Source organism: Lampetra planeri, chromosome 5 (assembly GCF_965212315.1).
Source record: "Lampetra planeri chromosome 5, kcLamPlan1.2.h2, whole genome shotgun sequence".
Lineage (NCBI taxonomy): Eukaryota > Metazoa > Chordata > Hyperoartia > Petromyzontiformes > Petromyzontidae > Lampetra > Lampetra planeri.
Window position 1 is genome coordinate 12,401,056 of NC_136111.1, and position 15,560 is coordinate 12,416,615.

General features: G+C 43.0%; 1 protein-coding gene across 2 annotated transcripts; it reads right to left on the reverse strand.

Annotated features, from left to right (window-relative positions):
* Window positions 1-346: 346 nt before the first annotated feature.
* LOC144718875 (uncharacterized) lies at window positions 347-15,247 on the reverse strand. 2 transcript variants are annotated; one of them, XM_078594456.1, is made up of 6 exons: window positions 14,692-15,247; window positions 6,233-6,366; window positions 5,373-5,441; window positions 4,865-5,008; window positions 3,063-4,035; window positions 347-2,946 (listed from the first exon to the last, which is right to left on the reverse strand). In XM_078594456.1, exons 1-6 carry the CDS (start codon window positions 14,738-14,740, stop codon window positions 2,747-2,749), a joined length of 1,569 nt encoding a protein of 522 aa, XP_078450582.1. In that variant the 5' UTR covers window positions 14,741-15,247; the 3' UTR covers window positions 347-2,746. The 2 variants fall into 2 exon arrangements, with proteins under 2 accessions (XP_078450582.1, XP_078450583.1); XM_078594457.1 differs by having other exon boundaries at window positions 347-4,035; window positions 14,692-15,240.
* Window positions 15,248-15,560: the final 313 nt, after the last annotated feature.

Below are 15,560 nucleotides of genomic sequence, written 5' to 3' on the forward strand. Positions count from 1 at the left end.
TTTAATAAATACACGGTGCTTAAAAAAATGTTAACACTTATGAGAATTTGCAACAATACCACAAATAAATGTGCCTCCAGGCTTTGGAGACCACCTGGAGAAGATTCCGGACGTGTTGACAACGATGGCGAACAAGTGGAGACTGACTTTTTGAAGCTATTAACATACATTTGTTATTATGTTACAGTGTACTATCTGTTCTTTTTCCATCAAAAACGATAGTTCCATCTAAGTGTTAACATTTTTTTGAAGCACCCTGTTTATCACTGGCACATTACAGGAGAAATGCTTAACTTTCATTATATTCACTTTTGTGATTGTATACGTTTAACGTCCCCCCCCCCCCCCCCCCCAGTTTTATCCCAAGTATGCTTTTGGAATTATGTCACGAAAGATAAAGTATTGTGTCCATTTTAATTACCAACAGTGCAACATTCACCCTGCCGTATTGGAGAAGTCCGAGAAAAGAGATCACAGAACTGCTTCTTAAATCTATTTAAACTAGCCTTTTGCCTGTCCAAGGACGGGTGTATGTCAGTAAATCTGAAATTTGCAAGCGAAAAGCAGACCGCGACGTGATATGAATTGCATCAATGCGCGTGCAATTTGTAAGGGCGCGGGGACACAGACCTATTTCATTTTAAGGTTATAATCCCTTGTTCATCACGATGTCCTTTTTACTTTGATGTCTCAATAGCGCAACAGCGTTACGGAGATCGCGTGACGTGTCTTTAGCGTTGTAAGTTGACGCCGAGGAGGGGGGAGGAGGCGCCTCGGCCCCCATGTGGAGTGACGTCATCGGCTAATTATTATGAATGGAGGGGGGTGTCCATTTGGAGGACGTCACCTTATAATGATTATTAATGAGGGGGTCCATTCGATGTGGAGTGACGTCACCTGCTCATGATTATTAATGACGGGGGAGGGTGCTCCATGTAGAGTCATGTGACTTGCTCATGATAATTAATGAGGGGGGGGGGGGTCCATATGGCGGACGTAACCTGTTCATGATTCTAGATTTGAAGCTTTCGTGACTGCAAGGATTCATACTCTTAGGTTTTTTCGGTAAAGTCACGTAGGTAAAAATACAGCATTCGTGCTGTGACGGTTCCACCTGAAGACGGAAGCTTGTGTTGCCTCCGAAACCTCGTGATTTTTATTTTACTTTTATTAATTTTAATTTAATTTTTTACCTACGTGACTGTTCATGATTATTAATGAGGGGGGCTGGTCGACGTGGAGTGACGTCCCGAGTGTTAAGGACAGACATTCCTGGGTGATTCTAGTAGGTATGGCTGCTTATGAGGGGGCAGCACTTTCCCATCCACCTTGCGAGAGAGATATGCATCACAGTCAACCAGCATTTTATATGCTCACAGCTGGAATTTTTTGTTGTTGCCAAATTAGGTGCCGAACAACATCTGAAATGGGGTCGGTGTTATTGCGCAGTAATTGGTGACCAGGCTGAGAACATCAACTCAACACGTTATAGAACTCGAGATCATCATGGGCGGCTGCCCGGATTTGAACTCGGGAACTCAACAATGCCACTTCAACATTTACCTCCTGAGCCACCCGGGTGACCTCGCTGAAGACATGCATCATACAATCACTCTCAAACAAAGCTTGAGAATGATTTTTGAATATAACACGAAGCTATGATATCCAAGTGTTGTAATACATTCTACGGTGAGCATATACGGTATATAGCCAGTTGTCCACTTAAAGTAAAATGTAATTTACAGTTTACATTTTTCACAAACTGTTCTGCCCTTCGGCAAGCCGCTGCTGGATGACATCTTCCATTATTGATCGTGGAGGATGTTTGACGGCACACTGTTCGGTGCAGACCAGTTCAGATATATCACTCGTCACTGCTGATAGCTATGGCTGGGAATTTAACTCTGATCACCCGATTCATAGTACAGCATGCTAAACACTGCACTATCACTCCACCCCTTAAACTTATGGAACAAAGTGTCTTAATTTCAACTCTAAACTTAAGATGTGTCATTGCTCGCTAAATATTATTCTTATGGCATTGAATAGAGAATACAAGCTGTTCAGGTTATTACTTAGCAGAATGGCTGAGAAAATAATTTATAACTGCAATGTTTAAAAGACAGACTTAATGACTGGACACTTAAAATTGGCTGTGTAAAAAAATGATAAATAAAATATCTATCATGGATTTTTGGTAGTTTCCACGGAACAAGATATGTTACCTTAAGCTGAACTAAACAGTAGTATTATCATCTGTGGGACCCTTTGATAGTATCAAAACGATGAAAAAAGAACAGTTACCCTTGCCCGAAATAATGCATGTGTTAAGATGTTAAACACCAAATAGACACTTATGGCAAGGCATCAAGACCGCATTAATCACACGTTATATAACTGCTCAATCCGAGCCATCAATGCTTTGACATTTTCATTGCCTTTGTGCTGTTCGCCCTTTGGCCGGCCAATCTCTAGTCTAACACCGATGAGACAAGGCCACAAATGAGGCTCTCTCTGGTGTAGGCCAATCAGTTTCAAAGACAATGATTACATTTTATATCAAAGCATGTTTTTACCACAAGTATGTGTGGGTAATGCAGACTTTATGCCTTGCACAGGGTGTATATTTGGTATTTTAACATCTTAACACCTGTATTCATGCCAGAAAAGGGTAAAGGCTTTTTTTTCATCAGTAATATCACAATGCAACTTCACATATATTTCGATAACTGTACAATATAAAATATTAAAACGTATTAAACACACGACATTCGATTTTTGAATTTTTAAAAAATGTTGTAACTCCTAGTACATTCTGCAAACACCCCATATAAATCCCCATTATCAAAAATAAGACCGTGTCTGTGTGAACAGCGCGATTCGCTGCAGAGGTGGCACACTGATGACGCTGATTTGCTGGCTTAAGAGGATCGATCGGTGGCCCTTCTGCAATGGAAAAAATATGCACGTTTATTCACCCCTTTGTCCACTTCATCTCAATCAGTGTTGAACAATTTAGCCTGAAGGCGTATGTTTGCCACGATGCCTGTTTGCTTCCGTACCATTGTGGCGCTTTGCTGGACGACGATGATTCTCGGAACTTGTGGGTAGCTCGCGACCAATTGCCAAGGTGGGGACAGCATCTAATCGCTTGGCTTGGTGGTCTGTGGTCGTACCTCTGCTCGTGTGGCTCGTGCTTTCGGTGGGATGCGAAGAAATGTTTTTTGACGGCCTGGTGTTCGACTCTATTTGTTGGCTCTTTGTGCTCAACGAGAATCTGGGTTCACTCGGACTTGCAGCCGAAAAGTTTCCAATAAAGTGTGGCGTGCCGGTAGCATTTACTTGCTTGTCGGGAGATGTGCTGAGATTGAGATCGCTGTCTGAAGTAGCTTTCGACGGTGCAACAGTTGCACCGCCTGTACCAGTCTGGGTAGAATCTACGGACCCGCTCACTGTCGTGCTGTCGAGGTGAATGCGTTCATTGTTTGTCGATGAAGTAACGTGAGTGACGAATGAGGTCAAGAGAGTCGAGTCAGAGGCATAGGAATCCGTGGAGTTTGTCTCCATGGGTGGGGTGGCCATCTCCCTGTGAGACACTGCGCTGGAGGTGATGATGGGTATGGGCTGGGCTGTCGCATTGGAAGCTGCGGTCGAATTTAAGATGGACACAGTTGTCGCGTTCACTTCGTCTAAGGCAATGGAAATGGTGGACATGTTGTGGACACGATTGAAAGTGCCAATAGTCACGCTCTGGTCTAAACCACGAGCAGCTGTGGTTTCGTGTTGATTGTCTAAATACATGGAGGTGTTGGTGGTCAAAGTCTCGTCTGAATACGTGGCAGTGGATAATGAAATATGTGTGTTACCTGTCACTGTCGGGTTTTCAGCATGATGTAGGAATATGCAAGACTCTAAATTATTTTGAAATGTTTTAAAATCGGCTATATATTTCTCCAAAGAGCCTAAAACCGATTGTAATTTGTCAATAAGTTCTGAAGGAAATATCTTTGTCTTGCTGTAACTCTTGGTGATTTTCTGAGGAACAAAAACATTGTTTAACCAAATATTCGCTCATAGTGTAATTGCAATATTTATTCTTTTCAACTCTATGACTGGCAGTTAAAAAAAAAAACGAATTCACGTTTTTTGGCTGGGATTATTACAGCTCTTATGTACGCATGCATGCGTATTGAACTTTTTTTTCGCACTATATGTAGCCAACCATGCTAATCGGTTAGCTCATTAATCATAGCAGGTTGATATAGTTTGTTGTCCACCCCCGCACCTCTTATTAGCAACATACAGTAACAAGCAGCACACCCGTCCTTGACATGACTGTCAGTCCTACCCTGAAAAATCTCCCAAGCACATGGAGTGATACGTCGCACACAATTCCGAACACCATGCTGTATAACTAACCGGAAAGTATTAGGAGAGCGAATCAGCACAACCGCAAAAATACTGCAAAACCCTACGCAGAAGAAAATTGAGTTTGAGTTTGAAGTATATCTTGGATACTCTTTGATTGCGTTTGTCGCTATGCACATTTGGCAGTGACAAATGTTTAACGCGACCCAACAAGCGACCTCCGTATTGATTTATTTGGGTCCGGAGAGTGGGTGCGTTTGTTATATCATCACCACTTCATATTTATCCCGTGCCTCCCATTGAGGAGCCCCGTGGCAGGGAACCTCCCGATGACAGCTGTCCCCATCCAGCACTGGCCAGCAGGTGGACATCAGGCTGCCAGCAGGGGGCGATGTTGCTTAGTGGTTTCTCTATTAAGTCGTTTTTGAGTAATTTGTGAAAGTTTCCAAATTTGGACGTGACACCGAACATAAACGGGCAAGTCTTAGCTTCTTACCTTTTCCTTTAATATGTCGAGGATGCGCATTTCTTCTAAAATATAGTTAATGTTCGTCTTAACTGGATGCTCTTCATGCAGATGGCTTTTGAGATGTTTCAAATCGTTGTTCAGAAGGTGGAAAGACAATCCAGTGGTACATATCTGGTTATGACAAAAAAGAAACGTACAGTAATTATACGATACTCATGAATCAAAATAATCTTTCTTTTCCACACTGTAGTACTTTTGCAAAGTGTTCCCTCTGGGGTGTATGCCGGGCAGCAAAGCAAACATTCCACACAGCCCTCATGATTCCACCGCCGACCTTCCAATATATGTTGCCTCATTAGCATATACATTACGTACTATTGGTATATTACAATGTTCATGGATGGACTACAGGCGAGTGGATAACATGAGAAAAGTAAACCTATATGAAGCGTGATAGGAATATTAAAATTTAGTTATCAAATATACGTGTAAGCAGCATACAAAATGTTCTGCTTTTATACACGGTGTGACTCACCTCATCCTCCGCCTTAATATCAGGCAACACGTTGGTCTCTACCTTGTAGTCCAGTGGAAATAATACCATCTAAAAGTACAAAATGTTTGTGGTTATATATTAAACAAAACCCATTTGAGTGTATACAATACCATTCTCAACACTGAACATCGTTCATATCCTGCACTACACTGGTGTTCGCGGTTGTGGTGTGCAGCTCTCCGTTGTGTTTTGCGTTGTTACCACGTGATGTTCAGCGTGATGTCCGACGTTTTTTTCTCCACATGCTGGGAGCTTCGGAAATTGAATTCAGCAGCTCAATAGAGTACACGAGTTACTAAATGTAATCCCTTTAAGAAGCTCTGAGCTCGTGGAACTAAACGTCGGACATAATGCTGAACAACATGCAGCGCAACCCAAATACACAATTATTAATAGGTACCGAGTGTCACTGTGGCTTAAGTTGCTATTGATATATCAGCCTATTATATCTTCTTCCAATATGAAGTACTTTACTGTTAATTTGTATTAAAAGACAGTGTAAATTGCATGTGTTTGGAGTGTGGGTTTTCAGTTATTCCTGCACACCATTGACAATTCAGTCTTAATATTTTCTCGAGTATCAACTATTATGCTTAAATCAAATGTGAATATTCATTTTGGAAGGAGATATTTATTTTATAAATCTGGATTGTTAAAGGAAAACTAATGGCCCTGACATTTCTTGCTCCACTAGGGGGAGCTTTAGAGAGCCATTCTCGGGAGTATTTTGCTTGCTGTTCCACGCTGGAATTATTTAACAAATACGTCAATAATCAATGTGAAGTAACTACACTATTGAGTGAAACGACTTGTGTAGTAGTGAGCTAAGCGATTCTTACCATGTTGTTTTTGAATTTGGCCACCGATACAATGTTCTTAATCATTTCCAGATTACCAGAAGCATCTTCATTGGCAGGATGAGCGTTCGTACCAGGCACTTGCCGGTACTGTAGTAGGAGGAGAGTGAAAAGTGCTGTGGGGAAAGAAAAATACTAATTATTAGATTACATGACGATAATATGTGATCTCTTTTTACCTATTCAACATTAAGTACATGGATTCGATGTTTTAATCTACAAAATATCTAAAGTTAAAACATGGCTTTTAAAAAACTTATTTTAATCGAGGTTATTTTTGTTAGGGTTAGAGTAAAAAATATGTTTTACCAATTGGTAAAAAATACTATTTTGTTAAACCATTGCTTCCACGTGCAACACAAACATGAAGGAATTTTTTTGTAATCCAATTATGTTATTTGTTACCTTTGGCCAATTTTTTGTCAGATAAATATTTAAAAGCACAAGTAAAAAAAGGAAAGCATTCTCCATCATTATTATAATCTTGAAATGTTTATCGATGCTGACGCCATCCCTCACGGCCCAGTGCTGCTGCCATCCTTTTCATTCCCCGCACATGAACCGATCTCATCGCTGCATCTCTGTGGTGGTCGTCCTCTTGGACGCATTCTCTCCTTTGGCTTCCATTCGATCAACAGTCTCATGGGTCGGCCATCATCCCCATCCAGCCATGCATCCTGCCCAAGCCCATTCAATTTCTTCGTTGTCAAAATGAGCTCTGCTTTGTCTTTGCTTCAAAATCGGCATGCCAGTTGTCTGTCTCTCAGTGTAATAACAGGTATGCATGTCTTCAAGCTTCTTTACTGAATGCTAAACTTTTGTTCCATTTTTTTTGCCTCCATGTGTCTGATTAATGTCAAAGCCAGCAGTATGTACTGATTCAAAATGGTATTCTTCATATACATTAGTTTGCTTCTTTTCATTATCATGTTCCACTTCTCAAAGACACTCCACCCTGTTTTTTTTTCTCTGCTTTATTTCATAACGTTCATGTCTAGCTGCTTCAATAACAGTCCGAGGTACATATATAACGTCGTGTTTTTTTTACATTGTGTCCCTTCAACGGTAATTGTTATTATATTGAGCAGGTACTTTTTAAAACATTAACAAAAATCAAGCTATAAAAAAGTTGACGTGGAAATTATCTTTAAGTATCAGCATTTATTTAGTCTCACATATCAGCTGATCGTGATGCCCACTGCTGCACACAAAAGTCCCAAAACTTCCCCGAAATTACAGTTACGCCCAAAAAGTATTTTTTTTAAATCACCTAAATTTTCTCTTTAGAACAGAAACGTACAAAGTCTGATTAATTATAGACTAGATAGGTAAGAAAGTATGTCACACCAACTTCATGTTACATCAGTTTGGAATCAATATCCTTAATACCATTCATCATACAGAGTGATACATTTATAGATGTCCTACTGATTTATAATGACCCTCTATATTTCTTCTTACTGGTAGGAACCTCCTGGTTACACCAGCCCACAGGGGATTATTGTGTCCGTCCGTCCGTCGTGCATCCAAAAATGGGAGGGGTGGGGCTGGGTGGAGAGGTGAGGGGTTGGGTGGGGATGGGAGGGTGGGGAGGGGCTGTGTGGGGAGGGGCTGGGTGGGGAGGGGCTGGGTGGGGAGAGAGGGGCTGGGTGGGGAGGGGAGGGTGGGGAGGGTGGGGCTGGGTGGGGAGGGGAGGGGAGGGTGGGGAGAGGCTGGGTGGGAGGGTGGGGAGGGGCTGGGTGGGGAGTGGCTGGGTGGGAGGGGAGGGTGGGGAGGGGCTGGGTAGGGCTGGGTGGGGGGTCGGAGGGGTGGGGCTGGTCACCCCGTGGTGCCCTTATAAAACTCAACGTTTAACCTACTCACGCCGGCTTGTGCCCGCCCTCACAGTCGGGCATATTTGCGGAATACACCACGCCGCCGTTGACCCTGGCCATTGACCGAGCAACCCAACTTTCCTACCAGCTCCCTCCACAGGAATGTGTTAACAGCTGACTGAATATTGAGTGTTCAAATGTTCAATTATTGTATTGAGTTTTGGTGGCAAATGTGTTGAGGCTTGAAATGCAATGTTTTCTCTATCATGATTCCCTATTATTGTAGTGGGGTATCTAAATTAATCACCCCCACAATACATTTTGGGATTTATATCGCATCTAAATGCAACCGCTTCTCAACACTATGATACTGTAGAATAGTACTTCTTGACACCAAGGGTAATTGTAGAACCAGACGAAGACGAATATTCTAACTTAAGGCTGCTTGCCGTTTATTCACTCATACACACTCTGGCCACCGTACACTCACTGCTTGATTATACTCTCTGCACTGGACACTTACACCCATTATGGCGCACGTCAGAACTCTGTCCTTTATGCGGACATCCCGTCAGCTATTTACGCCCGGGTACGACTCCCGTTTGTCTACTCCCCTCGTCTGCCCCGGGCGGGGGATCATCCAACACCACCCGGCGACGAGGTGAGACCTCTACATCTCGAGCCCTTCTTCTTCTGCGGCGGCTGGGATGTCGTCCACGCAGGCTCTCGTTCCTCCCTCTCCCAACGACGGCGATTTCACTCTCCCCAAGGCGACCCAGAACTCACGCACACTCCTGCTTATAGAGCCCCCCTCATTCTGAGTCCGCACGTGCTTCGATGGCGACAACCCCGTGTCCCCACGCGCCCAACTGCAGCCCCCAATTGCCCGCACTCACAGAGAGACTTGCGCAAGGTTGCATCATGCATGACCTTGCACGACCTTTCCACAACTCACACTTCCCCGTGCTCGTTCCTCGAGGCCCTTCTCTACAATACCACTGTCAAGCAAAAGATGGCCGGATTGAAAAACATAGACATGCAATGCAGTGTATTTATGCGTAGTATCATATTTTCACTTTTTTATATTCTGTGTATTTAAAGAAGCTCCAACAGCACATGCAGCGAAACATCAGACGTCATTAAGTCATTCAGAAAATTGTAAGCGCACTAATTGGACGTGCATAAAGAGAAAGGTCTTAAGACAATGACGCCGATATGCAGCGAAGTCCGGACGACTGGAGCTGCGACAGAGAATTGTCGTTCGCCTTGTCTGCTTCGAGAGGCCACGGGCTCGACAGGGAGGCCACTTGATTCAGATCGTGCCAAACAATACGTGGTACAACCCGCAAATAGCTACGCAGTCACTGCATTCATCACCCAAAGCCATCCGAACAAATCTGTCCGCCCACTGCTTGCTGTGGCAGGTTTTTGTGTGGAGCGTAGCATTACCTTCAGCATGTCTGGTTTTATAGCAGAAGAAGTCAGTCCGGATTTGGAGGGGGGGGGGAATATCTAACTGTTTATCATCACATACAGTATTCAACTTTGTGCTTGAAAAGTCTGTGGAACATCGACAGTTGATTATACCAATCCATAACTACACTATCTGCCTTGGATGTTTGTAAAAAAAAAGGCATTTTGCTTAATTCATGTAAAACGCATAAGCACTAATTTAAGGATGGGTTGTCCAGTGGTTGCAAACGCACGAGAGCGTCGCGTTCCTGCAGTTGGTAAAGACGATGTGAAAATGTGTGTCCTGTGGACAGCCAAAGGGCTTCACCAAGGAAATGTGCAATGTTGAGCCAACGTTGGTATGTGCTTGAAAACATTGGACTAACTTTGGCCCAACGTTCCGTGATTACTGGGATCCATTGTCTCACGGGTTAAGACATTCATTCAAATTTGGCATTCTAGGGATTTAAATACTCATCATTGCTGGGACCGTTTAGTTTGCTTCAATCTGTAGTAGCAGCAGCTTTCAATTGACTGCACTATTTTCTACTCTGCAATATGCAGTACTACTTTACAGTGTATGTAAAAAAAACGTCTACAGGAATGTAGGCTGCAAGCAGCAATGGCAGAATGAAAACAGAATGTGTAGATGACTACGGCCAAACACCACACAATTGTCGCCTTATTTTTGCTCGTCAAGAGGAATTTCCCGTACAAATATACCAAAAATGAACCCGGGAAAATCCTGTGCAGCAGTGTGGCTGACTCAGCTCTCGCTAAGAACTTTCCAGAATGCGGCCACCATGACATCCAACGACAGAACCACTCCCAGAGATGACACTTGAATCGTTTGTTTGCATGTATTTTCCAACAAATGACAGGCTATTATTTATCTTACCAGGTAAGGCCCATGAAGCTATATAGATATTTTTCAGAAGCGACCTGGCCATAAATGATAGCTGAACGAAGTGGCCTTTGTGGACATTTATAGCAGCCAAATACCCGAAACGCCTGTTTTTAGTTTCTAAATGTGTGGTGAGGGGGGGGGACCGGACAACCTGGAGAACAATCTACGTGACCACGGAGAGAACATGCAAACTCCAAATATACAGCAAGGTAGTCAACATCTCACCACCGTGGCACCCCAGGCTACATAAAAATGAAAGCAGAGTTTTGGTCGACTGGTCTAGTTATAGAAATATTTTCTGAAATATTTGTTTTCATCAAGAGTGTCCAGGGTGTTAACTGACACTTGTGTAGCTAACACGTAACGACATTTATAATCTATAAATTGTACAGTATGGATTTTTGCAATGACTATCACACCCAGTCAAGCACATAAACAAACACATACATAATTAAGTGGTGCACACCGCCGTTTCGGATTGAATGTAACCTAGCCATGACAAATGGTAAAAAAAAAATAGCCAGTGGGCGTTGGTCGAAGGGGGTGAAGGTTCCAATAGCACTTGCAAGTGGTGTTAGCTATGGATGGGCATCAAGCTAAACTCAACTTTTTATTTTACCAGGTAAGGCCCACTGAGCTATATAGTTTTTTTTTTCAGAAGCGACCTGGCCACAAATGATTGTGCAACAAAGTAAATGGCTTATCATGTGGAAATGTATAGCAGCCAAATGCTCTGAACGCATGTTTATAAATGTGGAGGGAAAAACCGGACGACCCGGAAAAAAATCCTCGTGACCACGGGGAAAATATGTAAACTCCAAATAATACGGGTGTCATGGTCAGCGATTGAACCTGCGACCTCCTGTATACCAGGCGAGGTAGTTAACATCTCGCCACCACGGCACAAACATAGGTGTCAAGGTTCACCGTACAACTCGATAACCCTCTAACTCTTATAAAAAAAAATACTGGGACAATTTTCATGAGCAGCAGAACACCAACGCAATTCGATTACAAATTGCGTTTGTGTTCTTTTGATTCTGTCAAAAAATTGACGAGGAAAATGGAAAGCTTTTCTCGCTGATGCAGTGTCACATCATGCTTGTATAATAACAATGTTTGTGGGTGGCAACAATTTCCAGACTTCAAATAAATTTTACCCTTAGGAAATTGGTCCGATGTACAACGGTACTTTTTTAGTGTTTATGTTATAAGTTCTTCTTCTTAGTATTTTTCTCATTAAGTGTAGTTTACTTTCTGAGTCGACTTTCTGCAGTCTTCGATCTATCGCCATCACCACAGTAACGCTACCCCCGTTGACAAATTCTCGTCATGTCTTCTTTGCTCTGCCATTCTCTCTCTTTTCCTAAACTTTCATGGTCTGAACTTTATTTAAAATGTAGTTTACTGACATCTTGGCCATGTGTTACAACCATATCTGTCTATCCTTACTCAACTTCTCCTCTCTCGACGATATTACTTTTACTCGTGCCACTTCTGTGTTGATGATATTTTCAACTGACTCCACAAATCTATCTCAGCAATATCATCTCTGTCACCCTTATGTGTTCCAGACCATTTTTCTTTCCCAGAACTCTGAGCCATACATGAACACTTGTGTGATCACCGTCACTGTGCACTACGCCTTTAAGTTTTATGTTATTACAGTACAGTATTATTAAATATCGGTATTGCATAAACACAAATATTCATATCACTTAAAAAATAATTGGAAGAATGTGTTTCCAACACTGTTATTATGCTTTTTAAAATGGTGTGCCCAACTATACTGCTGGGTGGACAGAGGCCAGATTTATTTAATAAATACTCTCTGGTTCTTTCGGTAAAGTCCCGTAGATAGAAAATAATAATAAAATAACACGACGTTTCTGTCGCAACACAAGTGTCCGTCATCAGGTGAGATTGATTTAAGAAACTTGCCCACCGAATTTAATCACTGGTTGATCAAACGACCTAACGTCAGTTTTTATTTCCTATCATTTGGATTCCGTGGGCATGTACGGCTAACATGACAAAACATGTTTCGCACACAAACCCGCAAAAACAAAGTCATAGGAATATATCTGCTCAAGGTTAGATACAATAATTTTCCCATACACTGTCATGCTTGCACGTGCCAGATTGACGACGCAAAGGGGCCGTGATAAATGCATAGATAACCAAGGTACCCAACATTCTTTCTGTTCCAATTTCCATGCCCAGCCATTTAAAAATAAGAAAAAGCCTGTGTGCAGTTATAACGATGCCTTTTGTTGTGACCGTGTAATGGTTGGCAGGTTGAGTTGTCAATCCAGAAGTCGCCTGTTTATTCCCCTGGCATGGCAGTAAAGAAAAGTTAATGGTGCAAGCCACTGCCTGGCGCAGAAGCCACCACCACCACCACGAGGAGCTCTTGAGAGCCCCTCTCGGTGATATTTAGCCTACTCTTCCACGCTGGCCAGATGTCTTGGAAGAGATGGAGAGTTACCCACACTTTACTCCACTACATGTGAATTGCCGATCGACTAAATGACACTTGCTGGGTGGACTGAGGCGGGATCGAAATGCCAGCGTGCTAACCACCGCACATGACGGCAGTATTATATTTCCTACGAATATGCAATGCAACACGTTCTGCAAGGCAGCAGTGTCTGGACATAAATATATATTTCACTTGGCTACGTCTCGTTCCCTGGCGGATTCAAGCGAGATGACGCTGCAGTGAGAAGACAATCAGCAAACATCTGGCGAATAGATTTGACAACATACAAAGAAAGATGAGCATTGCGTGTACAGAAGCTCGTATCCAGACCACAGAGTTAAAAATAACTAAATGTGTAAGGATATTTTGTTGTTTCGACCACCAACTCAAGGAGTTGAGAAAATGTGGTCATCCTTATCTCAATGTACACGATGAAGAGGCCCATAGTGTAAATGTGTAGTGTAAACTAGGATTTGATATGGGGAATGCATTTTGATGTTTTAGGAAGTTTAAATCTAATATTAAACAATTGGGCTTGTGTTATTACCTCATTATGTACTCTGTTGAATTGTAATAAAACACCTCTGTTATTTTTACAGCACAATAGAACCCCAGTTTCGTTATCATGCTTAAATAACACTAAAATAGAACACACAGAAGTATCGTTATCATGTTTACTTTTAAGATCTAATCTCCAAAAGTATATCCACCCCTCATAAACAACATTGATTACAATTTATAACGTAAACAAAAACGGCCTTTTAATTTGTAAGACTGTAAACTTCTGCAACTGATGCAAAAGTAGTTTTTTTATACAAATATCTGACCGAGGTAAAAGTTGTTTCAAAGTTTGATATTCGCATAAAATTCACAACTACTGTATATCACATTGACTTTTAAACCATAATGTGTATGAAGCTGGCCAAATGCGAATAGTATCACAACCTTTGCTTACGTACATTACTGAGTGTGCTCAGAATTTGTGTGTGCTGTTCGTCGTGTGTATATTCAATAGGTGCTTGCTAACAGCACTTGCCCCAAGTCTGCTATATGAGGGATTCATAATAAAGGTTTTTGGGTTAGATCGCGTTTCTATGATTGTGTCGTTAACCCACTACCACCCGACACACCCAACTCGTAAGATTTGTCACGTACATGAAACATGCCAATTAGTTACTACTTTAGAACACTCGTGTGTTGGAGAATAAACCCACATTTTACAATTTGAGTACGACATTTCGCTGGCGGTGACTCGAACCAGCTTTACGTGACAACCCTTACTAATTGGCTGTGTCGTGTGGTCGTGGTGGGTTCACGCCATATTTATATTTACGCGATCTAACACAAAAAAACCTCTACTACGGCTCGCGAAAACTTACGTGTTGTATTGTGTTGAGAATGGTGTGTGAGTGTGTGAGTGAGTGTGTCGCGACTTGGTGTGGTGGTGGTGGTGATGGGAGCCCCAAAGCGGAGTGGCTCACGCAACTCGCGTAACGAACCCACAACGACCTCAGTTCAATTCGACCAAGGTCAGTGGCAAAACAAATATCCGAAGCGCTCCGGTGCACGCATTTACCCTCGCCCGGTGCGGTGTGCATGACAGATCAAGGGCGACCCGGGGCGTGGTTGCTGACCGCACAATACAAGATGCGTGTTCGCTCACGGAAACTTTGCTCCAACACACTCAACAGGCGTTTACGGGTGATGGGGAGAGAATATTTCATCCCCGTGTGGTTTGTGCTCGTTTTCGTGAGCTGCGTGCGCTCAAAGTCGCGTTGGCACCTACCTGCAGGCAAGCGGGGACGTCTGCATCCACCTCGGCTCTTCAGCAGCATCGTAGCGGCAGTGACGGCGGTTGCGAAGTGAATTGCGGTGCGTTCTGTTGGTCGCCGTGTAATTGTTGCAACGTGCCACTACTTGACTCGCTTGCTTCTCTCTGGCTTGCTGCTCTTGTGCGCGGTCCTGTGTGCTGCTCCAGCCACGCACTTTCACTTCCTCCAGAGCCACCGCTCTCTCTCTCCACGTGCGCGCCCTTACGTAGTGGAGGGTGTCACATGATAATGGGGATTTCCCCCACAATGTCCATTAACTTTCCCACTCCTCCTTTTCCGGGGATAATTCATATTTTTATTCTTGCAGTGCGAGAGTATGGCAGCTGCGGATTAAGGGCACTCGGCGTCTCTTAAGCATGCCAGGGTTGTTCAAATCCGCGGTGGGTGTGTTTTGTTGTAATACTGGGAATGTTATGAGCTTTTTGTGTGTGTGGTTTGAGTTGTGACTGCGCTGTGAATTGTGTGTGTGTGTGATTTGAGTTGTGTGCGTGTCTGTGCTGTGAAGTGTGAGTGTGTGATTTGAGTTGTGTGTGATTTGAGTTGTGTGTGTGTGTGAGAGAATGCGATTTGAGTTGTGTGAAAGGATTGTACATCTTGGGCCCCCGGGGTGACGAGATGTGAACTACCTCGTCTGGTATACAGGAGGTCGTGGGTTCGATTCAGACCCTGATGCCTCTATATTTGGAGTTTGCGGTGTTTGATAATAGGTATTTTCCCCTTTTATCTGGCAACAAAACAGGTGTTAAGATGTTAAAACACCAAACTGAAACCTTTTTCAAGGAATCATGTCTGCATTAACCACAATGCTCGTGGTCAGAATGCA